At 39.7% G+C, this 25,430-nt stretch overlaps 1 protein-coding gene across 2 annotated transcripts in view; it reads right to left on the bottom strand.

The window, feature by feature from the left end:
- Positions 1-229: 229 nt before the first annotated feature.
- Positions 230-25,430, bottom strand: part of AKAP11 (A-kinase anchoring protein 11) — a 54,551-nt gene continuing 29,350 nt past the window's right edge. The window contains exons 4-12 of one of the 2 annotated variants that reach the window (XM_088442047.1): positions 23,068-23,115; positions 18,249-18,374; positions 17,558-17,822; positions 11,934-16,266; positions 10,737-10,892; positions 8,467-8,550; positions 7,333-7,379; positions 4,422-4,582; positions 230-2,768 (exon numbers count right to left, since the gene is read on the bottom strand). In XM_088442047.1, the coding sequence (XP_088298173.1) occupies positions 2,634-2,768; positions 4,422-4,582; positions 7,333-7,379; positions 8,467-8,550; positions 10,737-10,892; positions 11,934-16,266; positions 17,558-17,822; positions 18,249-18,374; positions 23,068-23,115 (5,355 nt within the window). In that variant the 3' untranslated portion in view covers positions 230-2,633. The remainder of the gene's footprint in view (positions 2,769-4,421; positions 4,583-7,332; positions 7,380-8,466; positions 8,551-10,736; positions 10,893-11,933; positions 16,267-17,557; positions 17,823-18,248; positions 18,375-23,067; positions 23,116-25,430) is intronic. The other variant, XM_088442117.1, reaches the window with a different exon arrangement.

Here is a 25,430-nt window from a genome sequence, read left to right as displayed (position 1 = left end):
CCACAGCTATGCGAGCGGCCAGGAGGCCGCTCCATTTTTAGGTAGGAGGGCCCTGATTCAGAGCGAGCACTCTGGTTAGAGCGTCCGGCTCTGAATCAGGCCCTATATTCCTAAACATTTACTGATGTTCTCCTGACAGCCAGCAAAAAGATATTCAACAATTAAAGATTTTCTAAAATCACATGGAAAAAAGAAGCTTTGGTTGGTTAGAAAAGAACTACGCATTAACAAGTTTACAGTAATTGCTTTATTAATATGTACAATTGTGAAAAGGTACACACAAAATAGAAACCATTCATATGCTGCACATATCACTTTTGTAGAGAGACACTGTATCTAGGTAAGGCTGCTGAAACACAATAGGGCAATATACATTTATCAAATGACCAGTCTCAGAAAGCTTTTTAAAAATATTTTCTATAATAGAATAAAATTCATATTTGCATAAAAAAAAAAAAAATTACTAAACACTCATAGTTATTGACCTAAATGACAATTACATGATCGAAGCATGGTAAAAGGAGAGGCTCACTTTTATTCATTTATTTTGTGTGGGATGAGTGCAGTTTTCTTAAATTCAAATCTCCAATTAATAAACGTGTAAGCTTTGTGATGCTCTTCTTTGTGGTTTTACGCTTGAAAAACAATTAATTGATAACTTCACTTACCAGACAAAGAAACAACTATACAAGCATATACAAGTAGATTCAGTAAGCTTATACGTCTTATTTTAAATTTTTAGGCCTTGCCATCAGTGGCGTGGCAAGCTAATTTTTTATCTATTCTTATATTGAATGAATGTAAAATAATCAGATTTTACAGAAGTGAGATTGAAAAATGTAATCAACTTAATTATGGTCATTTCAATAAATATGATTTTGACATACATGACTTCACAAAAGTTGGGTGGCCTATCCACATAATTCCTACATATTTTAGGACTGTGCAAACTAGCAAAGTTAATCATAATTTGCCTTATAAAGTTGAAAGTGCTGATTTTATTAGGAAAACGTGTCTGTGTAATCCTGACTATGCCGTTTTGGATAAGCAAATTGATACCTAACCTGTAACCACAAAGTGCTGGTGGATCTCAGCAAGAAAACAAATAAGCACACACATATTTACAATTCACTTTCTGGCAGTTGTTTTGCCCATTTTGGGTAGATCTGGCTTGTTAGTATCTCAAAATATTCCAAAACAGACACAGCTCTGGAGTGATAAAGTGCCCAAAGAAGCAAGGGTTAAACATGCCAGCTTCTATATGTAACAAACTTGATTCAACACAGTAAAATATGAAAAAAGTAGTTTTTCTGCCTGCTCATATTGTAAGGAATAGGGAAAGTAGAGCAAGAGATATGTCAGAGGTCAGACTGTACAGTTTCCAAAAAGTTAAATTCAACGCAAATTGAATAGCGCCGGGAAGGGGCTCCCGGAGCTATTAAATTCAGGACTCTTATGTCGGAGAATGACCATTCTCGCGTCTTTAAACATGATGTTCAATCGCGAGAACCGGCATTCTCTGACTTAAGTGCCTGCCGCGATGCTGTTTACACCGCGCTAAGGGCAGAAAACCGCATCGTACCAGTAGTTTTGTCGGATTTCTGCTCGCATGCACCCCAGGAGGGGTGCGGGAAGAACTCCTTCAGTTGCGCGTAACAGCGCGCTAAATTGAATAGCTCTGGGAGCTCCTTCCTGGCGATATTCAATTTGCGTTGCATTGAATTGAGCCCAAAGTGTCAAATTTGGACTAAATCTCCATCAAATAAAAGGAAAAAACTAAGATATTCTGATTTTGTTTTTCTACCGAAAACCAACAGAAATTATAAGTAAATCATAATATCACTTGAGGACTTGTGAATGAAACAATGGGTGGAGTTATTTTTAAGTAAAATGTACCTCAAAAGACACTAACCTGTGCATTTTATTTAGCTTAAGTACAAGTTTATATAAAAACAAAAACATACACAACGTGCAAAGTGTAATTAGAATGGACGGCATGCCACAATGTGTGAAATCTGTTGTAGATTTTGTGGCAGATCCCTATCTATATTGATATATATGTGCCTGGCAAATATGCAAAACTTGTTTTTAGATATTATGAAGTTCAATGCATCAGAAAGAGTGGAGTAGGGCAACTATACATATTACAATCACTATTCTCACAAGGCTTTGTTTCCTGTGCAAACACGTTTCCAAAGAATATGAGAGATATTCAGGAAAAACGTGTAGGATGTTAGGACATAAAATCAGCTTGGAAAACGTTGGGTAGAAAAAATTTTTACTTGGTGGATACAAATATGTGACAAATAATAGTGTCCCCAAGCTGATACAACAAGTGCCAACACAACTCACCACCTGCCAAGAACACCACAGTACTCACAATGTCTTGGGTACCAATCACATAGATATGCTATATTATAATAAACTATGTGTGTACGTGTATGTAATTATATATATATATATATATATATATATATATATATATATATTACATTACACATACATACAAATGTTTCACAATGCAAAGGAAACGCTACATTTTGTTAACTGTTTTCTTAACAGATAAATATATAACTCGTGCTAAAATAACTGTCCCTTCACTTCTTCCAGTAATTTGAACTATAAAGTGCCTGTTAACAATATTCCAGAAGCCAAACAAACAAAGGATTCAGGATATTTGAGGACATCTCTGAGTTTTCACAGTACTGAAGAACAGCTTGCAAGAGGTCACCGATTTTCCAACCTCTTTCTCTAACTCGCCTGAAAACCTAAAAGAAGAAAAGTGGTTAAGATTCTGTAAGGATAACAACCATAGAAACGCACATTCGGCTCATTAAGCTAATCTGGGTCTCTCCGTTAACAGAAATATTTTGAAATAGGAACCCATACAGTCTAGTGGGTTGTGGGTTTTATCAAAAGCAGGGTAGAAACAGGAAATTTGGAACGAGAAGGTAATAGATTTGCCACCACACCCTAATACCACACAGAGGAACACAAGCTTAAATTATTCATGTGGATTTTCCTACTGTGGCAGAGAGTGGTTTTTATGGGTTTGGCTACACCTTAAACCAAAACAGATCTTTTATTTAGGTATCAGGCTTTCATACGATGTGCATTTTCCTAAATCTCACATAAAAAAAAATCGGTCTGTTGCATTTAGCATATTTATACAGGTTTAAATGCACCATCTCCAAATCTGGTTCATGCAGGTTAAATGGAAGGTCTCTCATACAGCCCATATCCATCTTAATTCTCGTATCCATATACAAACTGTAAAATACAATATTGCACAAGCACAAACCAAAACTAAGTGCTAACTGTACAGTGCAAACTAAATTATACTGTATTTATAAAGCATCAGCATTTATTACACTACATCCGTTTTCAAAATGATCAGACTTTTATTTTTACACTGATAATGGTTTGTTTGTTGCCATCACTAATAATTGCATTATATTTAAAACAGGATGTAGTTAGGTATCGGCGGTCGAAATCCCGGCGCCGGAATCCCGACCAGCAGCCAGACCTCCAGCCCCGGAATCCCAATATCAGTTGAGATGCTGATGCCGGAATCCCAACAGCCGGCATCCCTAACATAAGTATAACGGGGCAGCAGAATAAGACACATTTGAAGATAGTTTCTCGGAAACTATCTTCAAATTGGCGCTACAGTGTCATGGCATGGTGTGGCAAGAAGGGCTGTTTAACAAGCAAGGAAGTAAGAAGTCTGTGGACACATTTGTAAGTAGCAAGAATACGTATATTGAGGTATAAAATAGCTTACATGGTGAATAAATAAAAACAATATTATTTAGATTAGCTAATTTTGCCCCGATCTAGAACATACAGCACTTAGCTGTCATGGTAAAGACAGACACTCAAATTTTCTTCTCCTATTTATCCTTGAGTGCCCAAACACCAGTACACATTTTTCTTCTTTATTGTGTAGTTAAGAACAACTATTATTAGCATATAAATATTAGTATTCATTCTAGCACCCTGCACCTGTCACAACCAGTGCAGTTCCTCTTTCCTGCCTGGGGTGTTGCTATCTGCTCTGGTGCTTCTAGCACACTCAGCTGATGAAACAAACTACTGACATACAGACCAGAGTGTGCTAGAAGGACCAGAGCAGAGAGCAACACCCCAGGCAGGAAAGAGGAACTGCACGGATTGTGACAGGTGCATGGTGTTAGAATGAAGACTATATAAATGTATTGGGACTGATGGTTATAATTGATTTTCCTGTGCAGATTTTCCACAACCTTCCAATAATTCCAGCTATTTATAGGCTCAGTGCTAGAGCGCATACAGGCACATTATGGGCAAACAACCTGCTAAGTGTATTTTATATTGGTGTTTACATTTTATCTGTACATAAAATGAAACATGTTTTATATTGTAGAAAAATATCAGCTTACAGGCATCAGCTCTTTCTTGGCATTCTCTGGAAAGTATAGCTCGGAAACACCAGACTCTGATGCAGCGACCCACTGTAACATCATCCGCAGCTGGGACTCAACCGTACTTGGTCCCACATCAACGTTTCTGATCAGTAAAATCTTACAGTGCTGCTCTACAACTGAAAAAAATAATGTGGCTTGTGAAATTCCCTTAAGAATACAGGCCATATGGTAACAAATGGTCACAATTATAAAATTGGCTACTGAGATTTGTCATAGCTGTTCTTTATTTAGGACACTTTACTTATTCCAGTTATTTTGTAGCTTCCTCATCCTGAAATTAAGAGTTATGATAAAACATACCCTTGTTAACTCTATTTCCATAGGGTCCACAGGGATACCATGGGGTATAGTTGGTTGTAGTGAGCCGTGCACCAAACAGTTAAAGCTTAGCTGCCAGGGTGCACCGACCCTCCTCCACATATATCCCGCCCCCAGCCACAGGCAGCCAGTTTTGTAAGCAAGCCCAAGGCAAGAGAAGGAGAGAGGAGAAGAAAGAACAATATACACTCTCACAAAAGATGAGGAAATCAGTGACCAAGAGAAAAATACTCAATGAAGCCAGGTGCGTCAGGGTGGGCGTTGAAAGTTGGTGGGAGATGAAAGACATCCGGTGAAGAGCCCAGAGGATGGTACATCTGGGTGCACTTCTGGATTCTCAAGTACAAAGGATCTTTCTACATAGAAAACAGATGCACCATACAACCATTAATAATTATGCATAAATTTGGACAAAGTTATGAGCTTACCCACCATCGTCAAGGTAACCTCATCAAGTAAGTCCCTAACACTATGGCGGTTCATGTCTGGGGCGTGGGGCACCCCCAAACCACCCCAGGACACCACACAAAATAAAATAAAAAATAGCAGTGAAGTGTGACGTGTTAGGTAAGTGAAAGTGGCTGCTTAGTGTTAGAAAAAATGAAAAATAAATTTGTGAAAATGTAAAACAAAAAACAAACACAGAGTGATATAAAGTGTTAAAAATAAGTGTTAAGTGGTGATGCCCCAAAGAAGTCCAGCCAGAGCAGTTCAATCGGACCCACTCCAGAAAATTCACCCCATAAAGTCCAGACCCCCTTTCCCCAAAATAGTTTTATATTATATACTCAAGCAACACTAGGCTGGTAGGATTTGAATGCAGTATAACCTGGCTCCGTGGAGAGGTATTCAGGGAGACAGGACTGGATCTCCTGAGACCTACAGCTTCAGAAAAGCCCTGATTAAAGGCACCTGAGCATCTCATTAGGGAGGAGGGTAGGATTAGCAGCTCAGATGTGGGAAGACACCTGAGAAATCACACTCTGAGCTGGGGGAAGGGCTGTCAGGGGAGAGCTTACCCCCCCATTGCTTACCCCCCCCATTGCGGGGTCTACTGGCTTAACAAAGGCCCCAGACGGCAGATTTTACTGTCCTGGTGGTGTAGAGGGGATACAAGTGAACCAGATGCCCCACAACAGCGACCTCTGGAGGGAAGGACTGCATTCAGATGCAAGCGGGGAATCACCTTACCTGACATCCCCGTTATCTGGCTGCAGCACTGGGTCTCCCAGTGGAGAGGCAAGCCAAGCTCTGCTGGTGCCCACTATAAATCACAGGACCGCTCACCAATGTTGCGGCTCCGGCGGAGGTAGAAGGAGCAGTCGCGCAGGTGTCCATTAGGACACTCAGTGCGACCTGCTCAGAAACAAAGTAAAAACTTTAAAACATAAAATAAAAGCGGGTGCGACTGTTTCTGCCAGCACCAAACTAAAAACTGGCTGCCTGTGGCTTTGAGCGGGGTATATGTGGAGGAGGGCCAGTGAATTATGGGAGCTAAAAGCTTTAACTGTTTGGTGTATGGCTGACTCCAACCAACTATACCCCAGGGTGATCCCTATGGACCCTGAAGAAGAAATAGGTGATTTGAAAAAACATGCGAGTCAACTATGGGGACCAACTCTTAAAAGTAACAATTTAAGCACTACCTGCATAGTATGAATAGCACATAACTTGACGTTGTTGCTTTACAAACAAGAAAACAAAAAGTACAGTAAAATAAGGAGACATCATGGTCCCTAAACAATAACTGATGCCATTAATAGGACAGATCTTAGCGCATTACTAGCTAATTGCAGGCCAGCTGCAGGGACCGTGGACTAAAGGACAGCATATATAACAAGCTCACAGTGGTGGCAGAATGAGAGTATTGGGAGTGGTGGGACGTCAGAGCTTCTTACAAGATGACCTGTGTTTTTTTGCGTTGCCTAGAGATGCCAGAGATCAGTTGCTGTACTGTAGTTTAATGGGAAGCCAGAGAGGAAAGTACAATTGCAAATATCAATATAAATTAGCACATTGATACAGGAAATGTTAATTTTCTTTTTTTAAAACATAAAAGAGGGTGTTGTGTAGGAGACCAGAAATATGTAGAAACCGGCTGGAATTTATGAAGGGGTGATAGCAGACAGGACATTTAATTACAGTGTTTACATTCTCAAAAACGTACATTTCCATTTTGTAGACTTGCAGATGGTCATGTAGAGAATTTCCAGGGCGTACATTCCACACTGGGTGGTAGTCATGCCCCTGTGTATGTACACTGCAGACAATTTAGCACATTTACACAATACGAGGTGTGGTCTGTCCAAAAATAAATGACCCTTATTGTGTGTTTAATACAGAGTCCCTAATGTACTGTACAATGTCCCCCGTGTTTGTTGACAACACAATATATAGCCAGCTCCCTCCAGTGTCTTCTCCATGGATTTCATAGCATCAGTATTAATCAACAGACATAGATCAACCCAACCAGCATAGTGACCTCCCAATCCCTGTGACCATGAGTCCAAGCTATATAAGAGAATGTGTGATTTAATACATACTGTACCTTCTGCAGTTACTTTGGGGTCTTCATCTTTATCTTCTGCACAGTCACTAAATTTTAATAAGCAAAACTGGTTTAGTTGATAACAAATATGAATCTGAAATTTGATTCCTGACTTGTAAATTGGTTATTTATGCAAATTTTCATGCAGAAATAAAAGTGAACAAGAAAATAAAAGGTTAACTGGATCAGGTCACGGCACCGAAACGTGATCATGCTAAATACTGCACACAAGGAGAAGAGGGTTTGGTACTAGAGCTGCTGATCTCCCAGAATGCTCTCTGAGTCAGTAGAGCATGCCACAACAGATGGATAGCCAATGATGTCCTATGCATGCTGGAAACATTCACATATAACCTGTGACAAAGGGCTTATTGTCTATCGTACTGTAGCGATTGCAAATAACTGATTCTTTGATTAACTTATAGAAAAACATACTAGATGTAGCTGAGGATTAGTAATGCACGGGGATCCAGCAGCAACAGAAAGCCAGACAAGTGCTGGTGTTGCTGGTAGGTGAAAGTGGTGGAACGTGGATCAACAGGTGCGGGACCTGCTCCTACATTTTCCTCTCCTGAAAATAAAACCTTCCCAGTGATAAGTTTCAAGCTACAATATTAGTGATAAACAAATTCACTAATCACATGTAAGCACATGTCTGCCCACTACTAAAACACATTATATATAGCAATGTCTCTGAGCTTATGGAAACAATATGTCCGAGGTTGTACACAGGCACACACCAGCTGCTTAGGAGAGAAGGGATTCACTAGCTTCTATCACTTTGGAAAAGGTGATGTCTGGTGATGACACCTGAACCTCAATTATCCTTGAAACATGTATATTTCCAGATGTGTTCAAACTAGATCGTATGTTTAGTGGTGCTTTGTTGGGAAATGTTCTAATGAAACTATATTTCTATTCCAAAAAATGAACTAGTAATAAACAGAAGAACAGATAGCAAATAAGTTGTAGAAAGATCATCAGAAAATAAATAATGTTAGAAATTAAAAATGAATGTTCGGACAGACAGGTCCAACATGCAAGCTCATAAAAGGTGCTCAAGTATCTTAGAAGAGGTCATGCACATAATAACGGACTAACCTACTTGCATGCAATACCTATAACTAAACCAACCTGTCTGAAGGCGGGAAGGATACATTTTCTTCACACATGTCTCCCTCCAATCCCAGACTGCTCCAGCTACTGCTGTTACCATTACTACCAGAAGAAGACAATATTGAACAGCCTCAGATAGAAAGATCATGGCTAAAGAATGAATCATTTATTACACTGCAAAAGCTGGCTTCCATAAACTAATCTAGCGTTCCAAATATTCACAGGCAGAAATATTGGAGCCTCATATATATCTTGCTAATATAAAGGAGTGATTAAAAGGTCACAGGAAAAAAAACCAATTGCTTGCATAGCAAGGCGTGGTATGCCAATGGTTTAATTGGATCTTATTATGGTTTCATATACAGATAGAATAAGTTTATATGGCACATAGTGTGATCGGGCAACCAGTGAAAGTTAAGTATGTGTCCAAGTGTACCATATGCTGCATTCCAGCTGTATTAACCTCATTCGCTCCTGTTAAACAAAGGAGTGAAACAGAATTATTGGTGCGACACTCGGCCACCCCAATTGTAATAGTTATGGATGTAAGCTGTGAGTGGCCTATCTTACCTGTTTGGCTGTCTACCAATACCCATACCTGTTTTATTCCCAACTGTAAAGTGCTGCTCTGTATGCTGGCACTATATAAACGTTAATAAATATTGAAAAAATGCTCACGGTAAAACGGCTTAGCCACATATAGCCTCTCAGTGTAACTGGATTACATATATTTTATAACAGACATTCATTAACTTGCTAGTAAGGGAGGTTACTCCTAGAATGGAATTTCCCTGACTGCTCACAAATGCCTGAGACTTTATATAAACACCTATTGTACAGGAAATGGAGGACATTTGGGGAAAGCCTCTAATCTCTTACTACACTCAGCTACTGTGGCTCTAACAGCTTCTGCTGAATAAGAGCAGATAGACCTCAAATGGTACAATGGTATGAGGCAGAAACAGGGCAAAATAAGGATTAGGTGATTATATTATTTACATATATATATATATATATTCAAAGAATACCATTATCTTGCACTACAATACAAATGCTGCACCATACCAGTAGATTCCCTGTTAGTAAGAATCAAAAACAAAGCATACAAAAAAATTCTTCAAGGGGGCAATTTTAATATGAAACCCTCTAAAGGTCAATGTTGAAGGAAACCTTATCAGTCCGGGCAATTTACGCCAATGTTCAAAGCCAATAGAGCCAATAGCACAAGCATGTGACAATATGACAATAGCACAAAAATGTGAACCACCAGCATCCAAGTCTGAAGCTTCAGACTGGGATGCTGGTGGTTCACATGTTTATGCTATTGTCATAATCGATTACATTACACCTTACCTAGTTTGGATTTATTACAACATAATTCTGAATTTGTACCCCTGATGAAGTCCATAAGGACGAAACGAGTTGGGTATAAGATTTTGGTTAAAGGATCCATGTGTTAACGGGTAGGCACCTGCTGAACAACTTGTATACCCTGAAGGGTGAACAACAGGGTACAGCCATCTTGCCCCCAATGGCATGTGGTATAAAATTGCTGTAAGAAATTTTTTTTATCTTGTAAAAATTATGTGCTAATTAGCATTTATATATATTTTTTTATAAAAAATAAATTTTCTAAAGAAAATATATCTAATGATTGGCCTTTGGGCCCATTTTGGGTGTTTTCTTTGGTGAGAGGGTCTTTTTTAGTATTATTTGGAACAATCCAGTATTAACATACGAACAAAAGATCGGAGAGAAAAATATCAAGTTCGCTACAGGAGTTGTAATAAGGACTCTGGCTCTATTGGCTTTGAACATTGGCGCAAATTGCCCGGACTGAAAAGGTTTCCTTCAACAATGACCCTTATAGGGTTTCATACTAAATTGCGCCATTGAAGTATATGTGTGTGCATATATATATATATATATATATATATATATATATATATTTGTTATATCAGAAATGTAATTACCCACGCACAAAAATATAACAAGTCACATAATTGGAAAGCTCAGTAAATACCAATTTCTCTATTGTGAAACTTTAAGGGCATATTAGAATTAAAGAGGAAATGTAGACTTGAACACTATCACAACCAACATTAATATTGGGGTACATAATACATTGTCCCGTAGCTTGGAAGCTAGCAGGAAGGGTCCTCTTTCTCTGTCTGTTAATACCTAGCCTTGTTTTATCTCCATGTTTGTTCCAAACTGTAAAAGTGCTGTGGAATGTGCTGTCACTATACACATAAATATTACTAATAAGAATACTGCTCTCAGTATACCTGTCACTGAGGTGAAGAAAACTGCTGCTTTCATCTTGGTGTTCATCTTCAAAACTGAGATTGGACCAGCTGCCGGTGCTGTCATCACCCACACTGACACTGGTCTGTTGGCTGGTCACAGAGTCCACTGACTGAAAGCCATCTTTATCAATAGAACTGAAGAAAACCGAAACAATGTTGAGTCTTTTATGTGATTATAAGGGTAATTCACCCTTAAAAAGTACAATATAATTATGTAACATATACTACAATTTTAAGATTGCTCTTTTTTACAGGCTGCAATTGCAGTCCATGATAATGTTTGGTGCCTTTGTCATAGAAAACATTTACACAAGCAGCTACAAAAGTAAATTACACTGCACTATATTAAAGGTCAATCTGAAAGCAAAATAAAGGTGCCCATCCACCCTAATATTAAACACTATCCTGATCCGCTCATACAACTGCACGACAGGGATTCAATGTGCAAAGCTCCTCTCATATGGGCAACACTAACCTCCCCCCCCATTCCCACCTTCAGTACTGTATGTCTGACATTAAGGCTTAAAGTGTGTTAGGAGCACTGACTAGATAACAGCAGTTGTCCTTTCAGCCTTCACAACAAATGATGTTTAATTGGCCTGGACTGAGCCAAGAAACTACATTCCACTCCATACTGTATGTCCCTGACACTGGGCTCTGTACTTAGGAGGCCTTCCATGTCCGGGGGCAGTGGGAGCGATTCATGGGGCCATAAGACTGCATATGGTCACATGTTTTGAAAAGGCTACTCCAGAGGTTCTCAAACTCAGTCCTCAGGACCCCAAACAGTGCATGTTTTCCAGGTCTCCTCACTGAATCACAAGTCAAATAATCCCCACCTGTGGCTTTTTTTAAAAATGTGTCAGTGAGTGAGTAATGACTACACCTGTGCACCTGCTAGGTGACCTGGAAAATGTGAACTGTGTGGGGTCCTCAGGACAGAGTTTGAGAACCACTGAGCACTCCAACTGAATAGTGCTACCTCAACAGCAGGAAAATTAGGCAGCACTATCACCAAAGAAAAGGAGTGAGACACACTGATGAGCTATTGTAATACTGTAGTTAACAAATCTTAAACTTTCAGGACGTTTTCAAGTAACCGGTTTAACATACATAAGTAAATAATTACTGATAAAAATATTTATACAGATGTTGAACATCAGCATTACAACTTACCTGATGTTAAAAACATGTCCGATGTTCTTCATAGCAGACATCATGATTTCTGTGGTAAGGCTTTCTGCAAAGCTGACCCCATCGTGTCCAATGCCACTATCTGCTGCCAAACTTGTATTACTTAGCTCGCGCTCAGCTTTTTCAATAGCCGCACTCACAATTTTATCGGCAATCGCTGCTCGCTTATCAAAGTCAATGTGGATTTTAGGGATTTTAAGATGAAAAAGTCTGGATTTTTGGCAAGCATTTTGCTTGGATTTAGAACATTGCTTAGTTTTTCTGGAAACATCTTGTCCCAGCAAGAAGTGACACGAGGACACAGGGTTACCATTCGGCTCTTTCGCACTACATAGCCTGCAAGCAGTTCCATAAGAATGTATACGTTTTCCAGCATATGGGACTTTATCTGTTTTTTTTCTATTTTCCGCAGCTTGTAGCCTGGCCGCCTCCATGCTGAATTCCAAGGTGCCTTCTACGACCTTGCAGGCATACTGTTCGATAGTTTGCATAATCCCCTCACTATAACCGTGCTCATTTAAACTGCCTGTGCTGTGATATAACTTCTGCTTAGGAGTTAAAGGAAGCAATGTCTTGGGATAGGATGTTTTAACGACCTCACCGGTAAAATAATCATTTTTAGATTTTGTATAGAGACAAGAATCGGTCAGTGATTTGGGAAGAGAAGCAGTTGACATTTTTACCTTTCTCCTTACGTCACATGTTATGGTATGTGCTAGAGATTCAGCAAAAGAGAGCAGGCCACTATATTCAGATTTCTGTACAGAGTCCTCAGTAAAAGAACGAAGGGTAAAGTTACTTGGTCTGCATTTGTCTTTGTCTGAATGACGGGTTCTACTCAACAGTCTACGTAGCTCTTTGTTACCGCTTGCTTCAGACTTCACTCTATGGATAACCTTCCTATTACATTTAACCTTAATTGTTTTAGAGGCCTGTTGGAGGCCAGACTTTATAGCGCTATAAGCTAACCTGCCAGCGTATTGATCCAAAATTAGCTCACTGTTCCCTCCTTCCATCTTTAGCACCCGTATAAGGTGGTCTGCATATTCTTCAGTCACACTTTCACAGCTTGGGTATTTTGAGGTCAAACCAGAACCACCATAAAAATGAGGCAAAGAAAGAGTGACAGGATCAGTCGATTTAAAATTCATAGTTGCAAACTTATAACCGCTTTCTTTGGGCCTACAATCTTTATCATATAGTCGGGAATTGCCATAGTCTACATCACACAACGAGTTTTTCCTGCTGCCGATCACTTCCTTTGCATCGTTAATGACTTCCCCGGCAATAGAGTTTGCGTATCTACACATGGTCTCTAACAGATCTTCAGTAATATTTCTCATGTAGGCAGGGTAACCCCATTTGTCACTCAACATACTTAACTGTGACCGGTTCCTAATCCCTCCCTGGACAGATTCATCATCTAATGAACAAGCAGCCAGGTCAGTGGCCACAGATATGATGCTACTAGATAAATAGTCTGCATATCGACAGGTTTCCTTGGATACTTCAAACTCTTCAGAACTATCATCACTGCTTGAGCTTTCAACCTCTTCAGAAAGTGATCTCATGAGTTTAAGCATAAAATCATCTCTCTTTGTATTATCATGTTCAATCACAGACAGGTGGGGAGTAGAAGGTGGCGTAGCGGGATAGAAGTCTTTGGCCAGTTGTCCTTTAAGTCTCTTGCCAAGCTTTCGCATGCTTCTTTCAGGACTTCTGTCATAGGACGTTACAGGTGTTGGAGGCGGTGTACCAGGCAATGCTTTCCCATTTAAATCTTTCTGCTGAATCTTATCTTCAATAAAGAATTCATTGCCACAATTACACATTACTGAGAAGTTGTTGATGTGAGGGAGACAGCTATTAAGGCTGAACAATGAAGGATCTGAAACATCATTCTTCAGAACCGTTCTCTTTGCAGCCCAACCTTCCATATTTGCTTTACTATACACAGTATTTGTATTCATCGCACAACTGCCGGAGGAATGTTTATCTGAGGCTTCCCACTTGTAATCCTGTGCCGACTGGGTCACGATAAAGCATGGACTTAGGGAACTACGCTCACCCACTTGAGAAGACCTAAAAATCTTTTTCTGCTGCTCTGAAGATTTGGGGGAATAAGTCAACATATCAGCATCTTGTGACATAACTTTATACTGTTCAACCAAATTAATAGGCAATTCCCTATTCAGTTTCATTACTTCTAATTTATTTGAAAACATGTCTGCAGTCCTACCTATTGAATGTTTAAAACTACCCTTGCCAAAATCATCAGCACAGTGATGCTGTGATGCGTCTCCATCTAATGAAAGGCACAGAGAAGGCCTCTCTATTAACTTTTTAGACATCATCTCAGCATAATCTTCTACCGTTTTGGCAGATTGTATAACATCATATGCTTCATTGACAATCATATCCACCATAGTTACAGAGAAGGCCTTTACTCCATCTGCATCTTGTTGCCCCTGTTGGCTATTGGATGCACCATCCTTAGAAGAAGATATAATAGTTGTCTCAGATATTTCAGCAATGCTTTTTGTTGACAAGTTATACTTATTTACATTATCTACATAAACGTATGTATCTTTGGATATCGGTTGCTGGCTCAGGACTTTGGCAGCTACAGGGACGGGAACAGAGCTCATAAGCCCAGAAGTAAAGAACAGAGCATACTGAACAGTGTAATCTCTTTTAGACTTTGCAGGTGATGCTTCTTGAACTCCAGGAGAAGTGAATGTGGGTGATGGCTGTGCTGACTTCGCTTCAGCGCTTACGTATGGGAGATTGTCCATAGAAACACTTATAGCGGCTTCTGTTGTAAAAGACACATTCACTTGAGATAATTCGATAAAGGCTTCCTGAATTACAGATTCTGATAAATCTTTAGCATAGGAACTTACAGCTACATCTTCATAGACAAAAGATTGGCAATAAGATACAGTTGGAGTCGGTGGGTGGGAAAACTGACAAACCTCCATGATCCCTTCAAAAACAAGCTCTTCGGCAAGGTCAGCAGCAAAACGCGTGACGGCATTAGTAACCATCTGCTTCTTTATATGACGGAGTTCCTGCAGGGCGCTTGTAATGACTTCACTAACCATGAGGTTTGCCAAGCTACTGATGGCTCGTTTCTTAATTGAAAAAGCCTGCCTCCTCCCAATTTCATAGAAAGCCATTTGGAATACATAGGAAGTTAGTCTTGCAGCTAGGTGGCATAGTGCACTAGTGCAAGATGAAACACCCCTTTGCAAGTCTTTAAATGCACCGCCTAAACTGTTTTCTACCAGATCTGCAGCAAATTTCTGAATGCCTCCCTTAATTGATTTGTGCTTCGACTTCAATTTACGGTCTGACTCTTTGCTATGAGATTTGCGTTTATGCTTCATATTTTTCTCCTGCTCTTTCTTGACAAGACTGGAAGATGGATTTGTATTAAAAACTGAGTCAAACACATTAATGCATACATGGTTAGCGTAATCACCAAATTTACTGTAAGATTTGTCTTTACACGAAGCATTGTCCTTCTGACTAACCCTATGAGAAGAACAATCTATTGTTGTTGGAACTCCAGGAGGACTAAAGGCAGATGATCTAATTGGACTAAACAAGGTGCCATTATCCTCGGCACAGGTCTTTGCCGGACGAGGGGAGTCTGGTACATCAGAAGCACTATTAAAAGGAGATTCTGCCTTACGAGGGGTGGGTTTTTTTACACTGGCCGAGACTGTAGGGAGATCAAATTGAAACTTTTGTGGATTCATACAAACTGTGCTCACGTGTCCTTTGGCACATTTCCTCTTTTTAGGTGGGCTGGCTAGAATGCTTTTCTGAGTAGTTTGGACATGATCTTCCAATGGTGACTCCGGTTCATCAAATCGATCAAAACTATCAAAAAATTCACTTAGTTCTGAATCAGAGTCTTCAATGCCATCTTTCCCAACAGGTAGCTTTGGCAGGTTCAGTTTTGCTCTTAAGCTTTTCTGATAGCCCACTTCATCTAGGAAAATAATTGGACTTGGGCTGGAGCTCTCAGACTCTGATGAATCTACTGGAGAAGGAGACAAAACGATTTTGTCTTGGGAAGAAACCGTCCTTTGCTTCCAAGTATTACACATTGAGGTTGTGACAGTATTTTTACCAGAAGATGACGTTTCTGGAAGTTCTATGTAACTCATTAGCATTGTAGACTTGATAGATGACCTACGGCGCACAGAGCTAAATATGATTTTCGATCCACCGACATCTAGACAATGAGCAGGTTGGGTTTGGGAGGCAGCATCACGCTGATTTCTAACGTTATCCCACCTTACTCCTGGAAGAAAATAACATTTTATTTTATTCCTTGTAAATATTCTAGCAGTGTACTCAGAACCATCATAAAACATATATGCATTATAGTGAGGCTAACTTCAATTTCAAAAGAAAAAATGTATCTCTTTGATTGGAAACCCTATTCAGGCCAAATTCAATAAGCCACATGCACCACAGTTACACGGGACAAGTCTCAGAGGCTGATTTCTGCTCGCATCCAATGGAAGTGTGAGCAGGCACCAGCCTATCGTAATTTGCAGTTATTGATCATAGTACAAGAACGCTTTTCTCTTAGCTTGATAGAATTTAAAGCATAGAATTTGAAGGCTGATAAGAACCATTTGGCCCCCCTAGTTTGCTCCTATTCCATCTAGTCTGATGATAGGAGATGGGTATTTTATACCAGAAATTCCCTGCAATGCAACTGGTTTGCCATAGAGGTCATTTGTAAACTAAAGTTGAACTGATTGGGGAAGAGATAAACACCAATAGTAAGAGTATCTAAACTACTATCGTCAGATGTCACTGTTCTATATAAAAGGACCATTAATGTGCAAACATTTTGTTAAATATATAAAATGTGACTAGTTGCGCTGAGAAAAAAATAAAGCAATATGATAAAAGATGCATTACAGATGTGTCCTAGTCTTTCCTGCAGTAACGTCAAACAGCCTCTCTTGGCATGCCTGGTCCTGTGAGACTCTGCTAGTGCCGGGTGTCTTTTTTGCATTTTATTTTGCCAAAAATTGCAATGTGATGCGACAAGAATGCACCAGAAGACTGTACTGATTAATTTCATATCTGACACTTGTATATATGTGTGCGACTTAGTCAATCAGCATGCAAAGTGCAACGATGCACCGGCTGCAGCTTTTTTCCACGCCAAGTTCTGTTCACAATCTCAGTTGCACACAGATATACAAGTGTCTCATATCAAATTAATCAGCATCTATTTTCGGGCAAAAAAAATAATGGCCAAAACTAGCAGATTTGCACGAGACCTGGAGGCTCACTCACACCAGGCAAGTCACGCTGCATGAAGTATTGAGGCTAGATGAGCAAGAACACATATGTATAATATACAGTAGTGTGGTCACTGGGAAGTAAAAACCAGTATATATATATATATATATATATATATATATATTTATTTTATTTATTTATTTATTTTTTCAACATATAGCAAAGTATGCGAGCTTCAAAAACTGTTCACATTGCCGCACTACGTATTTGTACGTGCACAGCTTCCCTATTCTGCCTGAGATAGACATCTAAGAGAAGTGGCACCGTACCTTGGTTGTCATTTGCATTTATAGGCTCCTCTTCATCCAAATGCTCAAATGCAGTTACAAAGTCATCCTCGATTGAAGAGACAGACTGATTCGTGTCATCATCCTCATGGTGATCTGTCTTCCTATTCATTCTAGTTACATCTTCCTGCTCCATTGCATACTTAACACCAGCTGTGTATTTGCTCAGCAGGACAAAGAAAGAGTCACTCTTAAAGAACGGAAATGATATGGAGGTCATCATGCACACTGCTCCTGAAAATAAACGCTAAAAAGAGAAAAAATGCACATGACATCCACTAGAAAAATAATGCAGAAAGCCAAAGTATTAACAGTTTCATTTAACAAAATAAAAATAAAAATCCAGGATAAATAAACTTGACAAACATTCTGCTATATAATAAAGTGCAGGCAGGCGGCAGCCATTCTATGCGCTAAAAAAATAAACATCAGCGTGTCTGAGTGATGTCACTACTTCCTAGTAATATGACTGGCTTCACAATTATTAGCTCAACCCTCAAAATGGTTGCTTACAAAATGAGTAAGTGATGGGAATCAGCACTTCCCAATGGTTTTTTTCATCATTTCAGAGTACAATGCTTCTATACAAACGTAGCTTCAAATAATCTCCTATTGCTATTCTTTACCCAAATACAGTCCACTTCACACACTGCGACTGACGTTACGCACTTACCTGTGACGCACATGCTTGTGTAGCTTCTTTTGCATCTTTTAACAAAATGACTTCATTCACATTTAGGTTGCACAGACGGAGCGATGTAATGAGCTCAGGAATGTCCAGGTGAAAAGCTGCTACACCCTACACAGACATGGAAATGTGTCAGATTGCACAAGTTATAAATAGAAGAGTGTGTGTACATAAATATACACCTAATATACAGGGCCATTGAGAGGAAACAAAACAAAATGAAAGTTCTACTAACAGTAAGTTCCTACTGCATAGATTAAGAGGAAAAAAAAAAAATCTATTTAACCCAGTGGTCCCAAACCCTGAGATGCCACGGGGCTGCCACGGACTGGTGTTCCAGTACCAATTCAATTTATTTATGGTGGATGTGATAGGCAAACCCAGTGCTGGTGGTCGCCAATCATTAAATATGTGGATAAAGACTAGAGAAACCCTGTCCGCACCCACATAACAGACCCTAAGGATGGCAGATAACCACAGTTTACTTCATTTTATACATTTGTGCTGAATTTCTCAGTACATAACTTTTGACCTAGGGGTGCCATAGAATAAAATGCCGATAAGCTGGGTGTCACAATACAAAATAGTTTGGGAACCACCAATTTAACCTCTGCATTCATGACCCTATAAATGCCATTTGGGTTATTTATATTCATTCACTGAGGCCTATGTATTTTGAACTTGGACAGAAACCAAATAAATGCATTAAAATTATAAAAAGTCTATGAGGGTAACTGGCAGAATAAAGGAAACACTTAAATACATAAGGGCTACAATATATAGTGGTGAAAAGCAGATACTTAAAGCACAGACATGTATGATTCTCAGTAACTTAAGCAATTAGTTTACATCACATCATGCACAAGATCATGTACACATTCTATATTTGGCAGTTATCAAATCTTTTTATCTATTATGGTTCAAGATAAAGACATGAGTGACTTGTTGACACACAGGTAACTAACTGTACAGTATTACAAAAACAGTAGTTACCTTGGGGGCAGATTATCGCAAATATGAATACATAAATTAATTTATAAATTGCATTTCTTCTGCGGAAAGGGTCAGTGACAATTACATTTTTATCCAATTACTCAAATGCATCGTTTACAACTTGGAACTAGTCTTCATACAGAGATATGATGGCAGCCGGCAACATGACAGCAACTAAAGCAGTTATTAGAGCCAATCATAAATGACCGCTGAACTGAGACGGTAACAGTGCGCAAGGATGTCACTTGTGATTAAAGCTATTGCCCTGGAAGAGCTCAGGTGAAAGATGTAACATTGCATGGTCTCTGCAATACACCTGAAAAACGCGCCTGCTGGGTTCCATAAGACTATTATTCATTACAACGTATTCCTCTATGGTTATATTTCAATACAATATTATGACCATACTTCAATTTACAGGAAGGTCTGTACCTATTTACAGGAGATTTCATAATTCGCTCAGTCACAACTGACTAAGAAACAATGTTTGCTGTTGATTCATATATAATAAATAAGACTCTTTGATGTCTGTTTCCAGTGTGTTCTAGTTTGTAATATGTAAACAGAGGTTATTATTGTAGTTGTAAATGTAAATATTTTTTTAATTTTGTAAAATATGAATTTATTTGTATTTCTGCAATATTTATTTTGAATTTGTAAATAATAAAATATTGACCTAGACTGAACTATTCTGGATAGGAGCTAGATAACAGTTTGGCCTTTGTGTCATCTGCTACTGTATAGCCCACTACATACAAAAGATGCATGACCAAGTTGTACAATATTAGAGAGAGACTGACAGTAACTGTAAGAAGGCATTACTTATCACCTTGAGCTGAAGCCTATGAGGGAGAAAAAAAATAAAAAATATACAGCCTGAATCTTTAGCACCTTACTTCAGATCCAAAATGGGCTGCCGCATTACACCCGAATAAGCTGGTCAGAATCATCCTCTTGATTTCAGATACTGTACATGATTCTCTGCGGAACTCTTGCCTTGGTACGGAATCACATGTAAAATTGCTGCCTACTTTCCAGCTAGGCCAACAGACAAAACACTCGATAATGTCATTATAAGCAGCATTTACAGATGTGTCCTCTTACATCCTTGCCGATCGCGGTACAAAGGTGCGCACCTGTAGAGTCATGTGATTACCCACAGCAGCGTACGCTACAGTACGCTATGGCACGCACTACAATCGCACCATGCAATCCAATGGAGTCGGTGCAAATGCAGTGCGCGTATCGCCTCACAGGCACACTCCTCCATGGCGCAATTTGACGCGTACGCAGCAAAGATGCAAGAGGACATATCTGTACCAGTCAACAAGACTTCTGACCCATGCCGAGACTCACCAGCAGCACATTTGCCATCAGCTGCGCTCGTGCTCTGATTCCATAATTCAGAGACACAAAGCTTGCAATCTGGGACTTAGCAGCATGTGGCCCCGTCTCTGCTACACAGCAGGTGGCCTCCCACTCTTCACAGGAGTGCTCGCCTGCGAGACCAGGTCCTACCCTCTGTGATAGCAGGGAGGACACAGAAACCAGTTTCAGCAGCGAGATGCCAGCCCCAGCGTAGGTCCATAGCATAAAGGGCGCCATATGTTTGCCTAATACAGGTAAACAATAATCGGACTGTCTCTTCCTGCAATCAGATTTGCTCAGAGTACAAATAGACATACAGGCATCAAGGCGTCTTGGATCCTCCATTACACCCCACATCCTACCAATGATGAGAGCATCCTCTGTTGTAGGTCCACTCCGATTTTCTCTAGTAGGGGTGGTTTGTATAAATTTGTTTACTTCCAGTAGGGCACACTGCTAAAACTTTGAAAAAATCATTTTAATGTCTCCAAATTTAAAGAAGTCATGGAGAAGGCAAACTTCCATATTGAAGAGCTTATTTCAGATCACAGCTTTGGGGTATCACTTATTCCAACATAAATTGAGACTAAACAACCTGTTAGACTTGTGCGAGCTACTGTACAGGTTGAATTACCATCATATTGTGACTACCTTGTGGGCATCTGCCAACGCTTAGTCCAAGTATTAGCAATGCTGTTAGTGCAACATTTATGGTGTTGCCTTAATTAGTCATTTTGTAATCCCTTTAACAAGAAAACAAGTAATGCCCTGAATACCACATCATATTATTACTTATACCATTTTGCTGCTGATATACCCAGCCCAGGCCTCTGTCTGTTGATAAACAATGGAAGGAATCTTGAAGAAACTGAGGCTACTATCCTTGAAATATTCTGTACTACCTTATATCTGCTGACTGTGGCTCTCTAGCATTGGTGATATTCATTTGCTTGTATGTTTCCTCCATCTCTTCCGCAGAAAAAAAGATGGTAATACATTTGATGTTCGGAAAAAATCCCAAAGTGAGTCATAGTCCATGGACAACCCTTGAATCATGAAGATGTCATCATCTCTAAAAGTACACCATTTTATTCAAGTGTATTTCAGCCTTCTTGAATGGAACATTGAATGTTCCACGGGTAGGTCTGTGCATTTGATGCCATGATGGACCTGTAATTTCAGGTTTAACGAATTGTGCAGATAAAAATGGAGCCCTGATACATTATGTGGGAACCAGCCACTTCCATTGGTTGTTATCTGAAACTATTAATATGTTGCAATCTCCTACTGCATCAGCATTAGTCCCTTCACTTCGGTTTGGTTTACTTTCAGTGTCTTCTTCCTTACAAAGAATTTGGTTATGTTAGTTTTAGTTAAGTGGTCAGGCCGCAGGTGTTGCAGTCCTGTATATAATATTACCTGACCATGGGGTAGAGCCTAACCTCCCCTCACATGGTTCACATTGCTCTCTAATACTACACTGATTACCGTGTCCCTTTCTTTGTCTCCTTGCCCCTTCCCTCTATTCACCACCACTTCCACAGGTCTCTAGATTCTGGAAACTGTCTGGCTAACACAATGTGACTACACAATACCTTCTCATTCTAATCCTTCCTCACCATGACTCCAAGGCAAGATATATTAAGGATCTCTTCTATAAATTGCGAATGGGCCTCAACATTGCGCTCTATATTTTTTTATACAGATAGGACAGCTGTGGCTTTTTAGTCACGAACAGATAATGTCTCAATTTAAACGTACACTTTGTAATTGAGTCAGTTAGCCTTTAGATCCTATGATGAATGGTCAGGGCCGGATTGGCCATCTGGCACTTCTGGCAAATGCCAGAAGGGCCAATGGCCTCAGGGCCGGCTCGAGGAGGGCAGAAGTGCCCACTCCCTCCACCCCACGCCGCCAGATACACGATATTAGATCAGGGGGAGGGAAGGGGTGGCGGCTGTGATGGGCCGATGCACACTGCTCAGCCGGGAAGAGACGGGGCAGACCCCCGTGACTCGCGGCACGCCCCCTTCGTAAACGCCCATGCCTAAGGCGTGCGCACAGGGCGGACTGCCAGGGCTGATCTACAGCCCCAGTCCGTCCCTGTGAATGGTACATGGCACAACAGCAGTCTAGAGCAGAGAGCAGTGAAGTTGGCAGGAGAATGTTTTTATGGGATACACTCCAACTAACTGTATTATTTCCTCCTTGACCTTTAAGACTCAACTGTGGAGATACTGAGGACCCTAATACCATTCCCCTAGTACTGCCATCCTACATTTACCCATGTGTTAGGTCTCATTCCAACTATTGGATTTTATGCGGTTTTCAGGAAAGTATGAAAAATATTATAACAATACTTCTATAGTTCTTTACTACTTGCATTCATTTTTCAATAAAGAAGAGCGAGAAAAAAAAAAAGGCCCAATGAATGGTACAATACCTGAATATTTGCTGCTCCTGATTCCCCTGAAAGGCCGAGGAAAGTGATCTACAACAGAATAAAACTTGTTAGAAAAAAAGCAGAACTCTCCCAGGTAAGCAGTAGTCTTGTCACAGCAGCTGGATTATGTGTTTTAGGAAGATTAATGTCACTTTTAGATTTATAAAGTGAGCAGCAGCTTTACATGATCTCTGGAGGCCACATAATAAAGCATTTCAATGCCTAACTGAACAACCCAAGCGAGCATTCACGGGCTTGCTTCTCATAATAAATACTTCATGTCATTTATGTGCTGCTTTTCAGCTTTACATATTGGAAGTAGTAGGCAGACTGACAGCCAAGCCCAGTGCCAAAGGCCAGAACCAATAAGCAAACATTATGGGTGATAAATAAGGAGGAAAAGAAAATACTTGTTTTCAATTAAATGTTTTGTTTCTGCACATTAAACATGCCAAGCATCTTACCGGTTGCATATAATTCATCCTACACTTTAGTCTGATCACTATCTTAGCAAATTTGAAGTAACCCATAAACATTTTTTCAGCATTTTCATTATAAAATCAACACATTTGGAAATAGATCGAGAGCACCACCAAGAGGTACATATACAGCGCTGTAGGAAAGTGTATTCAGCAGTTTGAATGTCACTTGAAAGGCTCATACAAGCTACAGAAGATACACATGGTCTGCCAGCAGTATAGAGCATGCTCCGCATAAAACAAAGAGATTCAAGTTGTGTGGGAGCCAGTTTGTTTTCAACTGTGACTTAACCAGGGTCAGAGAACATTTTCTTTATTCCACATTTCCTGCATATCTGTACAGCCCCGATGATTTGTTCCCTGAGTGGGGATAGAAGAACCGTAGCAACAAAACGCTCACATAAGCAAAGAGTATTTCTGGAAGAGTGCTGCTCATATCGGAGTCAGTGACCTGTCGTTTGCTGTGTAACAAAGGACAGGGCTGCATTTGACAGGGGTAGTATCATGCCGAGAGAGGAAGCATGGAGGCCAGAGAGAGCTGAATATGAGAGTAACAAGTACATGAATTGTGGTATGAATGCTTTGTGCAACAGTTGGAAACAGACATTAACCCTACTATCGCTATATATACACTATGCAATATGGCACTTACCCTGCATCAGCCACAAAATGTCCAACAATAAATATATGTATTTCTCGATAACACATGAGAATGTAAACCGGAGCATTATAGTGCTGGGTAGTTTGCTATCCCCAGTGATCGGGCATTGGAGTTAGTTTAAGCAGAATATATACATTTCTCTTGGAGACCAGGTGTATAGACAGCTCCTGCAGTAGATGGCCAGCACGAGAACATTCCTCCCCTGGTCATGGAGTAAAATGTTAAAGAACATTTTACTCTGTGATAGAGTTCCAGTTTATTCCCTTGATAGATGTTATAAGGGATCAGGCCTGGTAAAAAGGCATAAAGGCCTGGATTATCTCTATTCTTAGAGCAAACAGAGGTGGTAGCTATAGATTGCTGTCACATCATGATGCACAAAACAAAAGCAATAAATGGTGAGTACATCTGCACGACATATAGTAAGTGTTCATTGTAGCCATTCATTTCCTCCAAAACAAAGATACAGTATTTTTTGTTGCAGTTTATTAGCTATTAACATTTGTTATCAATCCTCATTATAGGGAGGGGACAGTCAGATCGCTTTGATCACCGGTCATTTAATAACGTGAGAAAGGTATCCAAACTTATCTTGTAGTTTTGTACCTGATATGGACCCAAAGTACACAGTCCATTAATATACAGGAGGTGGTATTGTGTTAAACATTCAAATAATCTTTTATTTTGTTGGTGACGATAAAACCTACATATACACTGTGTTATAGAAAATGGGAATACATTTCTGTTGCAGATAGCTAACTTGAAGTGTCAATAGGGCATATAATAACAAAAGTGTGCAAAGTTTCTATTTAGTATAGTGCATTACCTAATTCCAAGTCAGATACTGTGGCTCTCAAGTTAGCAGTTTGCATAGTTAATTACATTGTGACAAGCTTGCTAATGACATACAGTACTGCTGTGTTGAATGAGGTGAGGCAGTCCTTTCATCACAGGGGATTACAAAGTGCCAAGCTGAATAGTCTCACTGCGATTGTATGATATCAATTGTGATAATAAAAGATGAACACCATACCACCTCCTGAATATTAATGAACTGTGTACTTAGGGTCAAACTCCAGCATAAAAATTACAACATAAAAGTTTGGATACCCCTTTACACTTTATTAAATGACTGGAAATTATCTGTGAGTACCTATTCCTATGATGAGGATTGATAACAATTACTAATATACTGCATCTTTGGTTTGGAGGAAGTGAATGGT

This window comes from Taudactylus pleione, unplaced genomic scaffold (assembly GCF_031769625.1).
Source record: "Taudactylus pleione unplaced genomic scaffold, aTauple2 ptg000005l, whole genome shotgun sequence".
Lineage (NCBI taxonomy): Eukaryota > Metazoa > Chordata > Amphibia > Anura > Myobatrachidae > Taudactylus > Taudactylus pleione.
Note: the sequence above shows the minus strand (reverse complement) of the source record. Positions and strands in the feature narration are given on the sequence as shown.